The sequence below is a fragment of the Cervus canadensis genome, chromosome 31, assembly GCF_019320065.1.
Source record: "Cervus canadensis isolate Bull #8, Minnesota chromosome 31, ASM1932006v1, whole genome shotgun sequence".
NCBI lineage: Eukaryota > Metazoa > Chordata > Mammalia > Artiodactyla > Cervidae > Cervus > Cervus canadensis.
Genome location: NC_057416.1, coordinates 23,210,625 through 23,231,060, shown reverse-complemented (window position 1 = coordinate 23,231,060; position 20,436 = coordinate 23,210,625). Strand labels below are relative to the sequence as shown.

At 38.1% G+C, this 20,436-nt stretch overlaps 1 protein-coding gene across 2 annotated transcripts; it reads right to left on the bottom strand.

The window, feature by feature from the left end:
- Positions 1-728: 728 nt before the first annotated feature.
- ERI1 (exoribonuclease 1) lies at positions 729-18,763 on the bottom strand. 2 transcript variants are annotated; one of them, XM_043454300.1, is made up of 8 exons: positions 16,327-18,377; positions 15,921-15,964; positions 14,358-14,536; positions 12,882-13,092; positions 8,201-8,284; positions 6,757-6,866; positions 4,965-5,079; positions 729-3,761 (listed from the first exon to the last, which is right to left on the bottom strand). In XM_043454300.1, the coding sequence occupies exons 2-8, from the start codon at positions 15,924-15,926 to the stop codon at positions 3,519-3,521; spliced, it is 948 nt and encodes a 315-aa protein (XP_043310235.1). In that variant the 5' UTR covers positions 15,927-15,964; positions 16,327-18,377; the 3' UTR covers positions 729-3,518. The 2 variants fall into 2 exon arrangements, with proteins under 2 accessions (XP_043310235.1, XP_043310234.1); XM_043454299.1 differs by lacking the exons at positions 15,921-15,964; positions 16,327-18,377 and adding an exon at positions 18,403-18,763.
- Between the last annotated feature and the right edge of the window lie 1,673 nt (positions 18,764-20,436).

Sequence of the window (20,436 nt, the reverse complement as noted above, 5' to 3'; positions counted from 1 at the left end):
ATTGAAAACCTTCTGGAAAGGAGTGACCATTCTAGATGCCACTAAGAACATTTGTGAGTCATGGGAACAGGTCAAAGTATCAACATTCACAGTAATTTGTAAGAAGTTGATTCCAATCGTCTTGGATGACTTTGAGAGGTTTAAGACTTCAGTAGAGGAAGTAACTGCAGATGTGGTGGAAATAATAAGAGAACTAGCGTTAGGAGTGGAGTCAGAAGGTGTGAATTGCTGAAATTTCATGATAAAACCAATGGGGAAGAAGTTGCTTCTTATGGATGAGAGAAGAAAGTGGTGTCTTGAGATGGAATCTACTGGTGAAGATGCTGTGAAGACTGTTGAAATGACAACAAAGGACTAAGAATATTACATAAAATTAGTTGATAAAGCAGTGTCAGGGTTTAAGAGAACTGACTCCAGTTTTGAAAGGTGGATAAAATGCTGTCAAACAGCACTGCATTCTACAGAGAAATCATTTATGAGTCAACTGTGTGGCAAACTTTCATTACTGTCCCTTATTAAGAAACTGTCACAGCCACCCCAACCTTCTGGTCAGTCAGCAATCAAGGTAAGATCCTCCACCAATAAAATGATTAAGACTCACTGAAGGTTCAGATGATGACTAGTATTTTTTAGCAATCCCATGTTTAAATTTTTTTAGACATAATGTTATTGTACACTTAGTAGACTACAGTGTAAATATACCAAAAAAGTTCACATGACTCACTTTCTTGTGACAATTACTTTATTGTAGTGGTCTGGAACCAAACCCGCACTATCTCTGAGGTATTACCTGTACATATTCTTCTCAAGCACACCAGGAACATCTCAGGATAGATCATACGTTAAGTCACAAAATAAATCTCAACAAATTTATGACTAAAATCATACCAAGTATCTTTTCTGATCACAATGGTATGAAACTAGAAATCAGTAACAGGAGGAAAGCTGGGAAGTTCACAAAAGTGAACTCATATAACTGGAAATTATACATACACTTCTGAGCAACTAATGGCTCAAAGAAGTCAAAAGGGAGCTCAAAAAATACTCTGGGGGGAGAAAATGGTACACAGACACACATGTACACACAGAGGGATATTATTGAGCCATAAAAAAGGAAGGAAATCCTACCATTTGTGACAATGTGGATGAACCTGGAAGTTTAAGTGAAATAAGCCAGATGGAGAAAACAAACACATGGTATCACCGATATGGGGAATCTAGAAAAAGAAAAAAAGGCCAACTTCATAGAAACAGAGAATAGAATGGTGGTTGCCAAGAGCTGAAGATGGCAGAAATGAGGCAACATAGGTCAAAGGATATACATTTTCAGTTATACAAAGAATAATTTCCAAGATATAGTATTGTGACCATGCTTAATAATATGGTACTGAATACTTGAAAGTTGCCAAGACCTCAAGCATTCTCATCATCAAAAAAAGAAAAAAAAGCTAACTATATGAGGTGATGTACGTGCCAATTATCTTGATCTTGGTACCATTCCACAATGTGTATCAAATCACCATGTTTCTACTTAAATATATACATATTTATCAATTATTCCTCAATAATGTCTTAAAAAGAGAGTCAGGACAGTAAAGCAACACCAGATAAAACACTTAGTTGAGCCAAAAGGATATTGAAAGCTTATATTGCTGAAGGTCTTAAAAAGAAATATATATATTAAAAAAAGAAATATAAAATGAGCTTGTTGATACTTGGCAAAAAGAAAAATAGGCAAAGAGATTAGCAGCTGGACTTGAGAACAAAAGAGGAAGGCAATTTAATATATTTCTTTGCTATCCTCGGATTTCTCCCTTGCAAATTTCAGCTCTTGTGAGCAACTCTGGAAGCTGGTCAGAGAGGACTCCAGCTTTGCTGTAGCATGAATTTGAATTCTACAGTGAGGTGGCTACGTGGAGAAATTGCCTAGGGAGCATGACTGGACATCCCAGTGTCCACACCTTGCTGGTGATTTGCTGTTTCCAAATATTAATACTTGGCCCTGGCACAGTTCCTCTGTAAGCATTTGAAGGAAATGCTTTAAAATGTCCAGTAATACTTTATGGTATCTTGTATGGTGCTATCTGGGTTATCAAAAATCTTAGCATATATCCCTTTCGCCCCAAGAATTTACTGTTCAAGCCAAAGACACCTAGATGTCCCTGTTTTACTATAATCTGTATGTTTAAGGGCATCACATACATTGTGCCTTCTGTTATCCTCTAATTATTCTTTATTATGCTGGTGCTGTAATGACTGCTCAGAGGCAGCAATTCATTCTTTTAAGTTAAACACCTACAGCACTCTGTGAAAATGCCTACTTTCCTCCTATGTATCAGGATTGGAAGACTTTTATAAAATTCATTTGATTATAATGTATAAATCATCAAAATAAAGTAGCATCACAATTACTATTAGGAAGTGAATGAAAAGAAGCAATGCTAATGAAATTGTTCCAGGAAAGTTACAGTGGGAAATCCAATTCTGAAAATAATTATTTCTAGATAAGTAGAGTTTTACTTTCTCAACTACATAAACACATTTTTGTTTTCAGAATTAGTTAAGAATTAACTATTCAACATTTGGTGGTCACTCACTATGTAAAATCAGTTTTTAACAATATAAACATAAGATATGGTAGAAAGTATTATTCAACTTTATTAACCTCACTCATAATGTTGAATACAAATGCAAAATTAAGTAGTGACCTTGAAAGTCTAAATCAAAGCATGGTCTCTTAGATTTAAGAAATAGGGCAGATATGTCACAAGAGGGAGGGGAACCAAAAAACCAAATCCAAGACCTCAATGATTAATCTATATATTATAAACTTCAAGCTGTAGCCCTTATATTCCTTTAAATGGTATTTTCTTTTGACTTTCCATTGACATCAGTAACTGAATTTTTAACCAGACCCTATAACCTATCATGAGCCTTCCAGTTATAAAGAAAGAAAAAAAAAAAAACAGGCAGATATGTGTACTAAGTACTTTATGAAATTTACCACTCACAGCTCATGTTCACAAATAAGCTTCAAAAATCAAAGGGACTCTGATATTCTTAAAACCCAAAGGCTAGTAGATAAAGGCCCACCTTTCTGATCTTTTCTGCATTTGAAGAAATGATCTGATCTAATGATGCTGATGTAGAAATACATCACATATTTTAACATCAGTAAGATACGACATTTAAGGGGAGAGCCAATAAACCTTTGCATTTTAAACCCAAAGAACACATCTTGGACACCTTAAATTATAAAATTCAATTCTAAGCAGGAACTGTTACTGTGTAACAAATACTGCTCATATCAAAAGTGCTGGTGACAAAGAATTCAATATGCCCTCCCACGGAATCTGTTCACATATGTATGCATATACCTATTACTGTAATAAGATTTTAAATGTTTAAGGTGCTTAAATTTTGCACTGCAGGACTAATTCAATAGGTATTCATCTGCTACCTCTTTGTAGCAGCTCCAGTGACAGTGAATGATCCACAGGCAAAAGGGCAAAATGCTGTTATTTTCTGGAATGCGGCATTTGTGGCGCTGGAGTGCCCTCTATTGGTAGTGAAGAGGACACACTCATTAGCTGCCCCGCATGCATCTTCTCGTTAACCCGGAGTTCACATCCATCCTGCAGCATTCGGACTGCTATTCGTGCAATGTTCTTAGAGTCATCAAGACCACTGTGAGGTCGCCCGTCGTAATCCATCCCGAGTTTTTCAAGCATTATTGTCAGCTTAGTTTGGCTTCGAGGAACCTGAAACATGAACAGCTCAGTGAATAACTCTTTAGTATTTTGTAAGTCTCAGTGAAGTAGAAAATAAGAGACTGAAAATTAACAGTAATAGGCAAAGTTTGCAGCTTTGTAACTTAATAAATCATTTATGAAAAGAAATACATTGTTCTGAACATCTAAGTTGAAGCCCCACTGTTTTAACCCAAACTAATTGTTTTGCATGGTATTTTTCTGTAATGTATTACTTTAATTTGCTGACAAAATTTATACTTTTTATATATCAAATGACACTATCACCAGAGGGAAAAGGCAGCCCACAGAATGGAAGAAAATATTTGCAAATCACATATATGAAAAGGGATTAACATCTAGAATGTATAAAGAATTCTTAAAATGCAACAACAAAAAAAGCAAACAATCTGACTGAAAGCTGTGAACACTCTCCACAGTCATTAGAAATGTAAACACTGAATAATGATTATAAAGCTAATGTGACTGAGTTAGAAATATGCAGGGAGGGGAAGGATAGGCAGGAACGGTCACTGTTTAATGGAGCTAAATCTTCGCTGTCCACTGCAGGAACTCAACAGATAACTCAGACTGAAAACTCAAGAAATAGTATAAATATATAATTTAGAAATAGGAAGGTTAATATGAGAAGAAATAACTTAAAAAACTGCAAGTCTTTGGGAGAAATGGAACCAGTACTGGTAAGGGCCATGAGGGAAAGACTGCTATTTAAGACCTGCAATATTATTTAGTATTTTAAAAAATTCACACTACACACACATATTAACTTTAAAAAATTAAAAATCAGTATGAACTGTTTGTTCCAGAAGCAAGCCATATATTCAGTTTCAAATCTCTGTTACTAAAGATCATCAGTGGACATGAGCTTGTGCAGACTTTGGGAGATAATGAAGGAAAGGGAAGCCCAGCGTGCTGCAGTCCATGGGGTCGCGCAGTCCATGGGGTCGCAAAGTCAGACACAACTTAGCAACTGAACAACAATACATATACATTTACCCTGTTTGAGTAACAGGTTGAGTGAGGAAGACAGCTTATTTTTCTAAACTCACATGAACATAACTATTTAGAATCTGCATAATAATTAATTATATGATCTTCTTCTGTGAAAAGTCCCTAGTAAATTACAACTTCATGTACATGCAAAATATAATAAATCTATCATCAAGAGCAGTATAATCAATATAGTAATCGTACCTTGTAAAAGTTTCCATATGACTTTCGAATATTGATCCACTTTTTGGCAAAAGGCGGATATTTGAGCCTGCTTAGCTGGCACTGAATGTTCAAGAACTTACTCATATCCCATGAACTTAAGTCGAAAGAGGAAAGAAAACTGAATTAAATACATGCTATACCATTCTTTAAAATAAGGATCTTAAGTCATTCTATTTGTTCTTATTTATACATCATCCTTCTTATATTTACACATAACATCAAGCTCAGAAATCTAACTTCTCTTTCTCCACAATAACTCAAAAATAAACTTCCCCTCTATCCTCTTGAGTATTTTTTCACAACTCTAGAGGAACTGCCCAGCTTACTTTTAATGCCAGGTTTATCACATACCCTCAGAGGGTATGCTTCGAGATAAAACAAAAACTACAAACAAATGAACAAAACACCCGAGAGAAACACAGAGAATATCAAGTAGTGAGAACACAATCTGTTCTGCCATAGCACACGCTTCTACAACACAAATCAAGAATCCTGACTGTATCATGTGGAAACTGTACTGCTTCATATATAGTTTTTCCTCAGCCAAGGGAGTCAGAATTGAAGCAGCTGAAATTATACTCTTCAGTAAGAAAGAAAAAAGAAAAATTCTCAACTCAGCTGCTGTAATGGCAAGTGGAGTACTTTTAAGAAAATTAAAAACAAATGCCTGCCCCCACGATCCTCTGGCTTCTGTGTACTTGTAACATCCTCTGAGGTGACTTCCACACACCCCGGGCTGCTCGCCTGGACTGTCCAAATTATCTCTGGAGGTAATCACTGTTTTTGTTAGTCCTCTGGTTACAAAACTGCACAGATTTTGAACAATTTGTCCCAGAATGCAAAGTTTTTACAGAACTGCACACACTGTATTATGACAGAGACACCTGTGTAATTAAGCAGGGACACTACTCATTTATCCCGAAAATCAGTGATAGATTTCTAAAGAGGCTCATCAATGTCTTCATAAATTTCCATTTTTAATCCCTGTTTTAATCGCTCTCATCTCCATACTTGACTTTTCATGTAACTAATGCTTATGAAGCATAATTTCAAGCTCAGCACTATAGTAAGCAATATGGAAGATTCTCAAGTTGTAAAACCTCTTGCTCTGAAAGGATTGTTAATTTCCTTGCAAACATAAATCTTACACACATCAAGTTTAGATATCAGAATATTTAGTCAGATGCCAACATGAATGGTACCTATTGCAGAGGCTATAAGACTTCAACAGAAACATCAACATGAGTTATAATGTATGGAGTAAAACACGAGCTGGGCTTTGAGTAATAAAGAAGTAAGTAGCGAAGGAAGGGAGCCTTCCAGCAGAGAGGAAAGTTGCATGCATACACAGAGGAAGGATAAACCCCTGTGATTCACGTGTCAGCCTGACTGGAGTGAAAAAGAGAAACAGCAGGAGGATTAGCTACATAGGTAGGGAGGGATTAGATGAGAGCCTTGAAAGCCAGACTGAAGAGTTTGGACTTTTTTGAGCAAGAAGTGTCATGATAAAAACAATAAAATCATTTAGATTTTACATATTAATATTTAATCTTCTTCTAGTCCTGGATCAGACTGTTATTTCTTTCCCTCCTCTCTTTGACCCCTAGGACTTAAAAATTTAACTAAGGATAAGGATATGAAAGGAAAACTACTGTCTGCTGTGGGGGCTCCTTCAGGAAATAATATTTTCTGTGGTTATTCTAAAAGTTAGATGAATAAGGATATCTTTAACCTTAAAAAGCAGATTGAGATAAACTTCCTAAATACTCACCCATCTGTTAATATGGAGTATTTATACTTTGTCCCTAATTCCTTCAATTTCATCCAGTCAATGACTCTTTTCAGCACCTGAGGGAAGGTATCAGCTCTGTCTACTTGCTCCTGAGGATACGAAAGTAAAATACATAAAAATCACGGTGGTTACATACAGTCCTACAAAATACTCAAGACACAAACACTGGAGGGACATGAAAGAGCAGGACAAAGTCTTATCTATGATGTTTTGAACTCTATGGCTTCTTGGGCTAAGATTCATCCAAAATTCCAATTTTAAGACAACTAAGAATTGTTTATAGCCAAATATTAGGAACTGCTTTCAACTGAAGTATATAATTGTCCCCAAATGAAGATTTAAGATCATCCGTGGGCATTCTCTTTTTTTCAGGCCTCAACCTAGTGGCTTCCCAATTCTCCAGAGGGGAGAAAAGGGCCATCTCTTCTCAGCTGAAAGCCCTGGCCCTCTACAGTGTCTCAGCATCTCAAAGCTCACCTCTTTCCAAAACATACTGCATATATCTTCCGAAGATGTAAATCATCCATCACATCACTTTCATACTGAAAATCCTCCAAACACTCCCCAAGGCTTTCCAGACAAAAAAGACATATAAGACCCTTCACGACATAGCTCATCTCTATCTATTACTTCAGCTTTATTTGTGACCATTTTCTCCTCAGCCCATAAGACACCTGAACCATCCTGAACCACTTAAAAGTTCTGCCCTTCACACCTGAAATGCCCAATCATTCTTTTACATTTGTTTACCCATCGTGACTCTGCCCAAGCTCACCAACTTGAGTTTTGCCCAGGATAGTCCTCCGTTCCCTTTGTCAGAGAAGGGTCTTTCTACAGATGCCCATGACACCCTGAGGAAACACCGTCAGTCTTCCTAACTATACTGTGACCACTGTTTTTTTGTGTCAGTCCCCCCAACCTACAATTGCTAAGCGAGCTGAGGAGAGAGACTATCCTGACTATTTCTATATCCCTCGTAGCTCGGCAGATATTACAGCACACCCTCAAATATTTGCTGAACGAATGAATAAAGCAACTAAGTAAATGGACAAAGGGCCTGCCACATTAGAATACAACCAAAAGTCAGAGACCTAAAAAAAATTAGGCTATATATAAAATCAGGTTGTAAACAGATATATTTTAAAACTTCATCCCCAAGTGCAGCATGGTAACTTAACTTTTTCTTCACTAATGCTCCAAACAAATGAAATGTTTAGATTCATCATTACAACACTTTAAAAGGCTGAAAAAAATCTTATCAGGTGTAAAATGGGTTTTCCTGTTTTCTAAATATTACAAAGCAAAAGATCTTTACCAAGCAAGGAAAGTGTCACATTTTTGTTTACAACAATAATTTTATGAAATAAATTCCTAATTTCAAAACGTCCTTCAAACTCTACAAAAAGGAACACAGAATGATAACCTGAGTAATTCCAGTTAGATTGATGCAGAAGTCAGAAAGTTGGGTGTTAATCTCTGGTCTCACATACTGCTGAAACGTATCTTCCTACAAGGGAAGGACAGCAAATTGAAGTATTTCTATGACTTAAGATACATGACATAATATATGACAACACCAGCCACACTGGGTTCTAACCTTACAGGTGGTTAAGGCAGAGACTACAGTTTTAACAATTTAAGGATAATGCCCTATTCCCAAATTACTCTAATTTTTTAGTTAAAAAATTATGTTTCACACTTTACAAACGTTTTAGAATAAGTATCTGAAATCTTCAAACCAAAGTTTAACCAGAGGAGCAAAACACTGATGATTTGCTTATAATATTTTGGAAATGTAAAGCCTATTACCACAACCTCTAGTTGAAGATATTAAGAGCTTTTTAAATAACAGAAAGTATGCTGAAGAAATGCCAGTTTTCAGTTACAATAAATTAGTTCAGATTCCTGCTCTCATTCACTAATTAGACCTTATTTTTATATTAAGATTTCACTAAACTGAATCCTGAGTAATCAAAATTTAACTATATGACATGCAGCAGTTTAAAACGTGGTAATAGCACTAATTATTTTAGCAATGTTTAACCTCTTGAAGAAGCTTTCAGGTTTGCATTCTTATTTTGTGCTCACAACAACTCTGTGAACTCAGTAAGACAGAACTGGTATCATCTGGCTCAGATCTAAGTGCTTCTTCCTTTAGCCCAATGCAGCTTCTCTAAACCAGATCACACTAAGTCACTTGTTCAAATCAAGGACAATTTCAAAGTCTTTTAAAGATTTATTGGCAGCAACTATTAATACTAGGCAGCTATGAAGGAAAAGACAAAGAATATTCCTTATAATAGAAGATTAAAAAATTAAGAAAAAACAGTGTTTACAAAATTCTTTTTACACACTAGTGTATTAAGCAGATGAATTATCAATAGTTAACAATAATTCTAAGAGTGAAAGAACAGCAAAGACATCTGAACTTCTAAAGTTAAGAGACATCCTTTACTTATCAGACATATTTCAAAAGAAAAAATTCTACTTCTTGGATTTCTTAGATAAATGAAGTCTATCCTTTTAAGTGTGACTTTACTTCATTTTACTCCATCCTTTTAAGTATCAGGATTTTATCTCATAATTTTAAATGAAAATCTTAAAAAAAAAAAAAAAGATCCAATATCTCTTACCATTACAAGCTGGTATTATTTAACATTTGTAACAGAATGATGCCAGAGAACTAACTATGCATTCATTGACCAAATACTGAATAATTACGTAAATAAATTACATAGCAAGTTAAAAGGTGATGAAGGCTCTTAAAAAATAAGAGTAGATAAAAGGGATCAGAAACACTGGTGTCTGGGGGTGTTCAGACTGAATAGAGAGCCAGTGAGACTTTATTTAGAAGGCAAGAGTTAAGGAAGGCCTGGAAGGAAGGGAGGGAGGAAGGATGGGGGGAGGAAGGAAAATAGCAGCAAGATCTCTGGAGGAAAGGAATTTGAGCTAAGCTCTGGGAGGTGAGGGGGTGGAGCATGCCTGGCATTTCTGAGAAGCAGCAAGCAGGTCAACATGCTGCAATCAGAGGTAACTAGAGGCCAGATTGTAAAAGGAATATAACTTTTATTCTGAGTTAAACGGGGAGCCATAAAAGAGCTGTGAACAGAGGAATGAAATCATATGACTTCTATTTTATAAGGAGCACTCTGGTCACTAAAGGAGCTTCCCTCACAGCTCAGCTGGTAAAGAATGTGCCTGCAATACAGGAGACCTGGGTTTGATCTCTGGGTTGGGAAGACCCCCTGGAGAAGGGAAAGGCTACCCACTCCAGTATTCTGGCCTGGAGAATTCCAAGGGGATAGTCCAGGGGTTGTATAGTCCATGGGGTTGCAAAGAGTCAGACACGACTGAGCACCTTTTAGTTTCACAGGTCACTAAATTGAGAACTGGCTATAGGGAACAAGGACACAAGGGAAGCCCGAGAATACTGGAGTGGGTAGCCTATCTCTTCTGCAGCAGATCTTCCTGACCCAGGAATTGAATTGGGGCCTCCTGCATTGCAGGCAGATTCTTTACCAACTGAGCTATCAAGGAAAGCCCTTAGACAGAAACAGAGACTGGTTAAATGGTGAACAAATGCAGTAAACCCAGACAAGAAATCAATGGGGCTCAAACTACAGGCATAGCAGTGCAGTTAAGTGGCTGGTTCTGGATGCACTCTGAAGGCAGAACAAACAAGAGTCCTGATAGCTTAGATGTGTGATGCAAAAGAATAGGAGTCAAGGATGACTCCAAGGTTTCAGGACTGAGCAAGCGGAAGGACCGAGTTGCCAGCCCTCAAGCCAGGGAAGGTTGAAGATAAAACAAGTTGACAGTAAATTCAGTCTGGGACATGTTAGGATGTCTGTTTAGATGTCCAAGTAGAGATGTTAAGTAACAACCTGGATTTTGGATAGAGGATGAGGTCGGAGATATGTATTCAGAAGATACCAGTTTCTATGGAATTTCTAAAAGCTATGGAACTAGATGATAGGCGAGTTCATTAAGGGAGAAAGTATATACAGAGAAGAAGAGCTGGGATTGAACCTATGGCATCCAATACTAGGAAGCGGGAGAAGAGGAAACAGCAAAGGGAACTGTGAAAGGGAGTCCAGTGAGGCTGGCAAAAATGTAGGACAATGAGGGGTACTGGAAGTTCCCTGAAGAAAGTGTTTCAAGGAGAGAGTGGTCAGTTCCACCAGGACTTAGGTAAAGGTCAAAAATGACAATGAGGAGTGATTTTAGTGGAGTGACGGGATGGAATACATAACTTATATCTACAAGTGGTGGGGACTTAAGAGAATGGGAGGAAACAGAGACAGAAGTGTATATAACTTTTATAAAGAAATCTGCCGTAGAGGAACAAAGACACAGGGTAGTTGTCACGGAAGTGGGATCAAGTGAAGGTTTTTTATGGTGTGAACAAATAACCAGTTTGTATGTGATGGGATTGCAGCCATGAAATTAAAATATACTTGCTGCTTGGAAGAAAAGCTATGACAAACCCAGAGAGCATGTTAAAAAGCAGAGACATCACTTTGCCAACAAAGGTCCTTACAGTCAAAGCTATGGTTTTTCCAATAGTCATGTACGGATGTGAGAGTTGGACCATAAAGAAGGCAGATCACTGAACAATCTATGCTTTTGAACTGTGGTGCTAGACAAGACTCCTGAGAGTCCCCTGGACTGCAAGGAGATCAAACCAGTCAATTCTAAAGGAAATCAATCCTGAATATTCATTGGAAGAACTGATGCTGAAACTGAAGCTCCAATACTTTGGCCACCTGATGCAAAGAACAAACTCACTGGAAAACACCCTGATGCTGGGAAAGACTGAAGGCGGGAGGAGAAGGGCATGAAAGAGGATGAGATGGTTGGATGGCATCACCAATTCAACAGACATGAGTTTGAACAAACTCCGGGAGATAGTAAAGGACAGGGAGCCTGGTGTGCTGCAGTCCGTGGGGTCTCAGAGTTGGGCACAACTGAGCGACTGAACAATAACAACAATGTGATGGAATAACACAGTAGAAAGCAATGAATCATTCATGTATAAATGTGGGAGGAGAGTGGCAAGAGCCTCATCCATCACTGAGAAAGTAAGACCTAGTGAATTATGCAAGATGATTTTTTCACAGCTGTCATTTTTTCTTTTAATTATACCAGAATACTGGAGTAGGTAGCCATTCCCTTCTCCAGGGGATCTTCCCAACCCAGGGATTGAACCCAGGTCTCCCGCACTGCAGGCAGATTCTTTACCAGCTAAACCACTAGGGAAGCCCAAGAATACTGGAGTGGGTAGCCTCTCCCTTCTCCAGCGGATCTTCCCAACCCAGGAATCAAACCAGGGTCTCCTGAATTGCACGTGGATTCTTTACCAGCTGAGCTACCAGGGAAGCCTTCTTTTAATTTACTGACCTTTAATCTGATTTGGACAAGGAATTATTTAAATGGGCTGATTAAGAGGCTTCAAACAGCACAAAGGAAAAATGCTGTGTATTTTAATGCACAAAGCCTTTTTATATTTATTTCCAGTGTGTGGCAACTGGGGATACCATAAAAGTGGTACCTCTGTATAGATGAGCTGTTACAATCCTTGGTCAGATTTTACAAGGCAAATGGCATTTATCTGGAGGGATCCTGTTGAGCTCCTGAGCTAACAATGCATGTATGTTACATGGCTTAAAAGCCAAGGTTACAAGAGTTGTTCGCCCATAAACTTTTCATCAGAAAGTGAACTAGCTTTAAGTTGAAAGGTAATTTCTGTACCTTAGCATTTTTATAGAGTATACAGTAGTCTACTGCAGTGGTTCTTAACCTTGACTACATACCAACTGAGCTTTCAAGAAAAAAAAAAAAATCTGATGCTAGGGGCCCCACAACAGAACAACTAATATTTGGGACAAGGGCCAGGCATCAGGGAGCTTTGTGTTTTTTTAAGCTACTGGAAAAGGAGAGCAGCAGACTCTGAAATTATTATAGCCCATCTATTAAGAATGAATCAAAAGCAAACATCCCCTCTTTAGAATTCTAACTAAAACAGCAAATGGAATCCTCCACCTTACTAGTCAACCCCAGAACAGCTGCTGCTAAAACAAAAATTAAAATATAAATTCACTTACTATTTCTAAGGTATGAGTATTCAGCAAAACAACAGGGAATTCAATTATTTCATGTATGAACTCAGGTGGGTTTCCCTCTTCACAAGTGGCTTCAAAGTCAATAATACAAATGTAATCGTAGTAACTGTCAGCAAAATTGCTCTCTTTCAACATCAGCTTCTGCTTCTTGTAATAGTTTTTCAGTCTCTTCTTTAATACATCCTTTACACCTCTATTGAAAATAAGAATAAAATGAACTCTTAGGCGACTTTTACAGACAAGAATGTGAACTCCTACCTGCTGGCACTGGGTTGAACACTGATAGTCACAGCCTAATTTAGCAAATGTTAGCCAAAATGAAGGTAAAGAAAGCAGGAATCAGAGCTAAGTCAGCAACCAACTAATTAAAACAGGACATCTAATACAGCATCAATATTTTCCTTCACATGTAATTTTTCATTTTTGTTGTACAGTATATAAACTATATATTGGTCTTTCATACCAGCAGCTTTGCTGGCATACACCACCTACCTAGCCCTGTTGCCTTATACAATAAGATGACATACAGGATACAAAAACTGAAATTAAGACTGAATTATTCTACTGACCAAACACAAACTTCAGAGAATAAAAATCCAGGCAAGTTAAACAACTTATGCTCTTTCCTAGCTTTGTCTTTTGTAAGTTAGATAACTTAAAAAAAAAAAAATCCACGTGAATTTAAAAGTATTATGAGCCTAGTATATAAAGTTGAATGCCCCTTAGCTATTTAACTAGGAAAACTAATTTAGGAGACATCGTAAAATAAACCATGTCCAGAAGAATACTGCCATAGCCAGTAGATTCTTAACTGGAATTAGATTTCTAATTTACCATGGGTAAAATATGATTTAGGAGATTCAGTTTTACAGATTTTTTTTTTTTTTTTTGGGGGGGGGGGGGCCATGCTGCATGGCATGCAGGATCAAAGTTCCCTAACCAGAAACTGAACCTGCAGTGGAAGCTTGGAGTCTTAACCACTGGACCGCCAGGGAAGTCCCTACAGTTATTTTTAAAATATATGTTCCACAAACAGAAGGTGGGACAAGGTTGTTCTAAACAGATAACTACGGTGGGTAAAGGCAGTCACACTGGTTCATCAAATAGTATGTGTTTCTTCAAAAAATCTAAAGTCCTTCATTGTTACTTGGTTGAGTCCTAGAGGGGCTTGCAAATACAAAATGGTAGTAAAAATAAGAGGATCTAAAAACTGTAACTAATGGGAAGTGACAAGGAAGGCATTTTGGTCACATCACCAATTAGTGACTGTTAGAAAAAATGTTTCTAATCTTTTGTTTTCCTTTTGAAATTACCACTGAAAAGGAATCTTATCCATGAAAAATCCTGATAACTAATCAGCTGATAATTAATCATTACAGATGATTATTGTCAGTGTTTTCCAGCTCTTCTAGGATGAACGTGTACTACTTTTGCTATTTGAAAGTTATTTTTAGTTACCTGGTTTCAAGCTTGAATTCTGAAAGTTTGGCTCTGAGCTCTTCCTTACTCATTCGGTTAATGCAACCATTCGTAATCGCAATCTCTTTGTAAACTGGGTCACTGAAATCACTTGCACTGGAGGTAATCAACTTAGATGCTTTTGTTTCTTGGCCATCGAGTCTACACCGTTGCTTTTTCTACAAAAAAATAAAGTGTGGGTATATATAGAGTTTACAGTTAGTATAAGCATCTTAAAGATTAAAGCCTCTTTGTGCTGTATGTTCAATAAAAGGGCAGAGCAAGAAAGATAGATGTGTTTCCAGAACAATTTACCCTGCTCTCTTCTGAGTCGTGAGGTATCTTACAAGAAAAGAAGCTAAGTAAAAAGAGCCCTGGTGTTGGGAGTCAGAACAACCTCAGGACAGAGCCACCAGCTGATTATTTACTAGCTGCATAACCTTGGGTAATTACTTATTAGCCTCTGATCTTCAGTTTCATTATCTATAAAATAAAATAAAATATAATAACTATCTCAAATGGTATTTGGTATTGGTAATGATAAATAGTATGTGGGAGACATCATTATAAGGATTAAATGAAATCAAGTATATCAGGTTCCCAACGCCACACCCACCATGTGCTTAGTTGCTCAGTGGTATCTGACACTTCGCAACCCCATGAACTGTAGCCTACCAGGCTCCTCTGTCCAAGGAATGTTCCAGGCAAGAATACTGGAGTGGGTTACCATTCCCTTCTCCAGGGGATCTTCTTGACCCAGGGATTGAACCCACAACTCCTGTACTGGCAGGCAGATTCTTTACCACTGGCATCACCATAATGGAAAAACCCATACCTACCATGGCTATCAATAAATATTACCATCACAGACTGAAGGTCAGACCTTTTCACAAACAATATTCTAAAATTTACAAATGAACCAATTTTTAAATAAACTTTTACAACACTTAACACATATAAATGAGTGTATTCCTGAGAATTTTTAGCCTGACTTCATTTCACAAAGTTAACAGAAACTGGCCAATATAAAAATAAAATGGCCAGAAATCTAATCCAAAACATGTTATTACCCAAAGCAAAGATCAAAACACATTGTTTCAAAACACACAATTTCCAAAAGTTACATACATATATATATATAGGTTATTCAGAACTATAGTTACTACATTATAAACTGTTCTTTCTTTCTTCAATTAAAATTCAAGTTGAGAAAGACAATTCGACTCTAATCACTCCACATGTAACCCCCAAATTACTAAAATGTTAAGCTCCAAAGATTCATTTACAAGTTATTTTCCACATGCAATGTCACAAATATTAGGTATGTTCCAGAATTTTCAAAAATACTTTGGAGTTTACTAGCAATCTATACAAAACTTGTTAGTTGTAATTTACTATGCTGTCCCCATGTGAACTTTAATTACACATTAAGGAAGGATAACCATGGAAAGGCCACAGTCTCTGAGTCAGGACCAATCCTGATGACTCAGGGACCATTTCTCACTCTTAGCTCTCCATTTAATGTAACACACGTTTAGCAGACACTGTACTAGAAATACTCACTCCCATCTCCTCTGAGGAAGAGGTCAGGAATTCCAATGTATGAACTGTCCGTAAAATGAAGAATAATTATATTGAAGTTACTTGATAACAAATGTTTTAGAAACCTTATTTCACAGATCTTTGACTAAAGGTAAAGAAAATAATTTGCTTTCAATAATAAATTTACAACACTTGGCTACTTTATCATTAGAATATAATCAGGATTCCTAATTCACCCTTTGTCTTTACACTTACAGTGAATTTTAAACTCCATCTTCAATCAGGTTAAAATTTAGGTTCTACACTGAACAACAGTTTCCCTACCAAAACAGATGTTTCAGTCAATTTAAGCGAATTTTCTCTTTGGCTAAGTCCTCTCTCCTACTCACATGCTTTATTTTTATCTAACTGTAGTCACAAAAATTACCAACAAGTAAGAGGACTCTTCTAAATGTTATAAATCATGATTTCAATAAAGAAAGTTGTCTCCTCTCCTGGGTCCAACTCCTTCAGTGAAGTTCAGGACACGGTCAAGGTGCAGTTCTCACAAATTTCAGTCTACACAAACTTCCAAAGAAAGTTATTCAAGACAATCCACTAAGAAAGAAAATATTTAAAACCCTATATGTATTATTAATCTACAAAAACACAAGGTTAGTTTACCAAGCAATACACAGATTGACAATGGTACCCCCCCCAATGTCTGAGTCCATCTGTCCAATGTCATAAAGTATCAGCCATACAATGAGCAAAGTAAGGAGACTCCACAGTATAGGAAGGAATATTCAACTTCATGATACTGTGACATTTTGCAATTTTCATATGTCCCAGTAAATGGTTACATAGGTTATATTATCTCAAATAAGAGAATCTTTACAATATGGAAGCGACCATGATCAAAAGAAACCTTTTCTGTGGCAAGAACATTTAGGAAATAGATGTTTTAGAAACATTTCCATTATTTTATTGCCCCCCAAACCCCTGCACATTACCTATTTTTTTAAAAAAGCCTCTGAATCTACACATTAAAGAAATCAGAAGCAGAATTAAACTTGATTAAAATCTTTCCCAAAGAAGAGTTCTGATGAAATTTGAACCTACTTCGTTAAAAACATAAAAATGTAATACTTATTCATTTGTGAAAACACTTTTGTTGATATAAAGGATAATGAAAATCTACTTAGCTGAAATCCAAACTTGCTTACTTAAGCCTGAAAAAAAAAAGGACTGTATCATCATTTATTAAAAGCATCCAACAACAGGTTTTTAACAAATATGACAGTCACTAAAACCAACCAGGAACACAGATTCAGGCCTTGAGTCACTATAGCTCAGTTCTGTTTTGTTTTTAGCTCAAAGTTTTAAGACATTTAAATAAAGTGTATTCAATCACGCTACTCTCATTAAACATAAACTTTCAAAAATTATTTTTGTACAACTCACATGACTATGTTATTGACAGTATCTTAAACTGAAGAAGGATGGCAGAGTAGAAATGGTTCTTTAGAGAGAAGAGATATGGAGGCTTCTCTCAAAGTAGCATCATAAGGTGAACCAGATAACTATTCAAAGACTCAGGGCAAAGAAACCACACAAAAGACCTTTAACAAGAAAGACCACCCACCATAACACCAGGATAGTGGCCACTGAGAGCAAGTGGGAAGAGGTACAGCTAACAATGAAGGAAGGAGGCGAGTCCAGGGGCCGGCAAACTGAAGACTTAGGAGGGGAGAAACCCAGTCAGATTCATGTTACTAAAGATTATTCCAGCTGCTATGTGGAGAATTGGCTGTAGGTGGAAAGAGCAAAAGTTAGGACGCCTCCTCCAACTACCCACACTACGAGGCACTCAGTATTTGTATATTATTAATAGAAAATGACCAGTTTTGGTATTATTTACAGTCTGCAGCTAGTCAACAATAATTATACCTGTCAAAGAAGATGATTAAAGACGTTTTAAGACCGTCTTTACAACTTTGTCACTGTAGGATCTACCACTGAGCTGTCAAAATCATTAACAACATCACTCATACATTATGTTTATACGAAGCAGGAGTAAAATGGTCCAAAAACCATAGACAAAGTCCCAGCCAACAGGCACAGTTACCTTCTGCCGAGGCTGGGAGATGGCCTTAAAAGTCTTAAGGAGTGATATACTTGGAGATGAGGTGAGATTTCTAAAAACAAAAACTACCAATTACAGACTAGGGCTAACCGGAATGACGATAGCAACCGTGTAACCGATTGTTAACTCAGAAAGTTTAGAGCAGAATTCCCACTCAGAACGTCTAAAACCTCAGTTCGCACACTCAGTTCGTCTGGGCTGTTGACTTACTTCCAGACGGTACCTGGAACTAGAAAGGACTCAATGACAACTACCCCCAGAGAACGGCTCCCGCAGCTGAGGCCAGGAAAGGCGGCCAGGGCTAGGGTCCCAGGGCGCACGGGCTGCGGTTCCCGCGGGAAACCTTCTTAATACAGGGGCGCGCGGGCAGATTCTTACCTCGGGATTCGGACGCTGGGCTTCGTCCCCGCACTCCGACCCGGGAGACGCGCGACGCGCGGGAGCCACGGCCTCGCCGCCAGGCTGGAGGGTCTGCTCATCCTCCATGTCGCGTGTCACGTCAGAAGGGAGCTGCTGGAGCCCGCCACTCGCTCACTCTCACCCGGCCAAGCCCGAAAGCCTAGCCTTTCCCCGTTGAAAAATTACCGGGCTCGCGTTCCCGCGGCGGCGGCCACACAAACTCGAGCGGGTACCTCCCACTTCCGGGAACGTGAGGCGTCCAGACGCCGCGCAGGCGCAGTGAGCCGGCGCGCGGAACGCGAGGGCTTCCGTCGACGGGGGCTGGAGAAACGAGGAGGGAGGGGCAAGAAGAAAGGTGGGAGGGGCCAAGCGGGAGGGAGGCGCGCGCGGGAGAAACAGGACGCTGCCGGCGCGGAGTGGAAGTGGCGCCGGGGTCCGGACTCTGGTCCTTGGAGCAGACCACCAGAGGAAATGATCCATCACCAACTCCTGAGAAGTAAACGAGGAGTGCCCTAGTGAGAGGTGAATTTTAACCACAGAAAATAACGTTTATAAAACAATCTGCGTTTTCCACAAGGCACTTAAAACGCCTACTACTGGACAAGAAGAAATGGGTCTGGGACTTATTAAGAAACTGAGCAATGTGAAAATAACTGTTTTCAGATATCGGACGGCAGGCAGATCCAGTCCTTTTACCTGAAAGAAGAGAAACAAATGAGATGAGCCGGGTATGACTCTGGGTCTCTGTCCAGAGGCAGTTTCCAGTTTGCAAGTACAAGGGGAACTTAAACAGAGCATAGGGTCTCCCTGAGAGGACAGGTCTTACCGAATGGAGTAGACGGGGATTGAATTTTGGGGAGACCAAATTGGTTGGAATTTATGAGGCCCAGTTCATGGAGAAAAAGCTTCAGAAATCTGCATCTTTAACTGAATAAAAATCAGTGAATATGTTCTGTGACTATTCTACAAGGCCAGAAAAGAGCAATTATGGGGGAGCAGTAAGCCAAACAATTTTCAGAGTTCACAGGACTAGCAATCATTTGAGTTCCCTGGAGCCAGAGTGGGGAGACTGTTAAATACAGTTGTTGAATGGAATATGCAATAGAGACCCTCGAAGTGTCATGCCTTAGTAGTGACATAAACTAGCCCTAGACTCTGGGGTCTAAAGGAAAAGCTATTGTAGACGCCTCAAAAGCTTAAAGAGAAAATCTTAAAAGCAGTAGTGAAAAAAGGCACATTATGCACAGAGTAATAATAGTAAATTTTCATAGACTTCTCATTAGAAACTGCAAGCTAAAAGAAAATGATATGACAACTTTAAAGTGCAAAACAAAACTGTCAACTTGGAATTCTGTACTCAACAGGATGAAACAAAGACTTTTTCAGACAAGTCCAGGAAAGCCACATCCTGAAGCAGAACCATCCCAGCTGACTTGCACACTTTGGGAGGAAGAAAATTAAATGCTTATTGTAAGCCACTAGGATGGTTTGTTATTCTGCATTATTATAAAAATAATGAGTATAGGATCACTTCAAGGCCCATGGCAGTGGGTGAGGACATATAATTCCCTAACGGCAAAAGGGACACAATTGGAAATCTACCACCAATTTTTTACTTCTGAAATCACCTGCTTCTTTCTAAGTGGACTGTATTTTTTCTCTTGTAACTGCAGACTCACCTTTGTGTTTATAAACAAAGGTTTATAGACTTAAAAATCACAAAGATTTCTAAGGCACAGCTCTGATCATCTCTTTTTCCTAGGGTTTATTTGTTTTCTCTTCAGATAATGATTGTGAGTCCTGACATACAACTACAGAAAATTAATAAGAATTGCTAATTGCATCTCTCTCAAAGGAAAAATGATCCAGTAAACACTTATCAGGATTCACAATATGTGAACATTAGTAAGTGCTAACTACAAATTTTCTGCTTGAACTTTTTGATTTAATTATTGTATCTCAGTTGTTAAGAAGATTCACTACCAAGGATTGGTTGATCATTTCTCTACACTT

Coding starts and splice junctions, on each gene's coding strand:
- ERI1 (XM_043454299.1), bottom strand. CDS start 18,510: ATGGAGGATGAGCAGACCCTCCAGCCTGGCGGCGAGGCCGTGGCTCCC. Junction 13,093..14,357: donor GAATTCAAGCTTGAAACCAG/GTAACTAAAAAT, acceptor TATTTTCAATAG/AGGTGTAAAGGATGTATTAA. Junction 8,285..12,881: donor ATACTCATACCTTAGAAATA/GTAAGTGAATTT, acceptor CTTCCCTTGTAG/GAAGATACGTTTCAGCAGTA.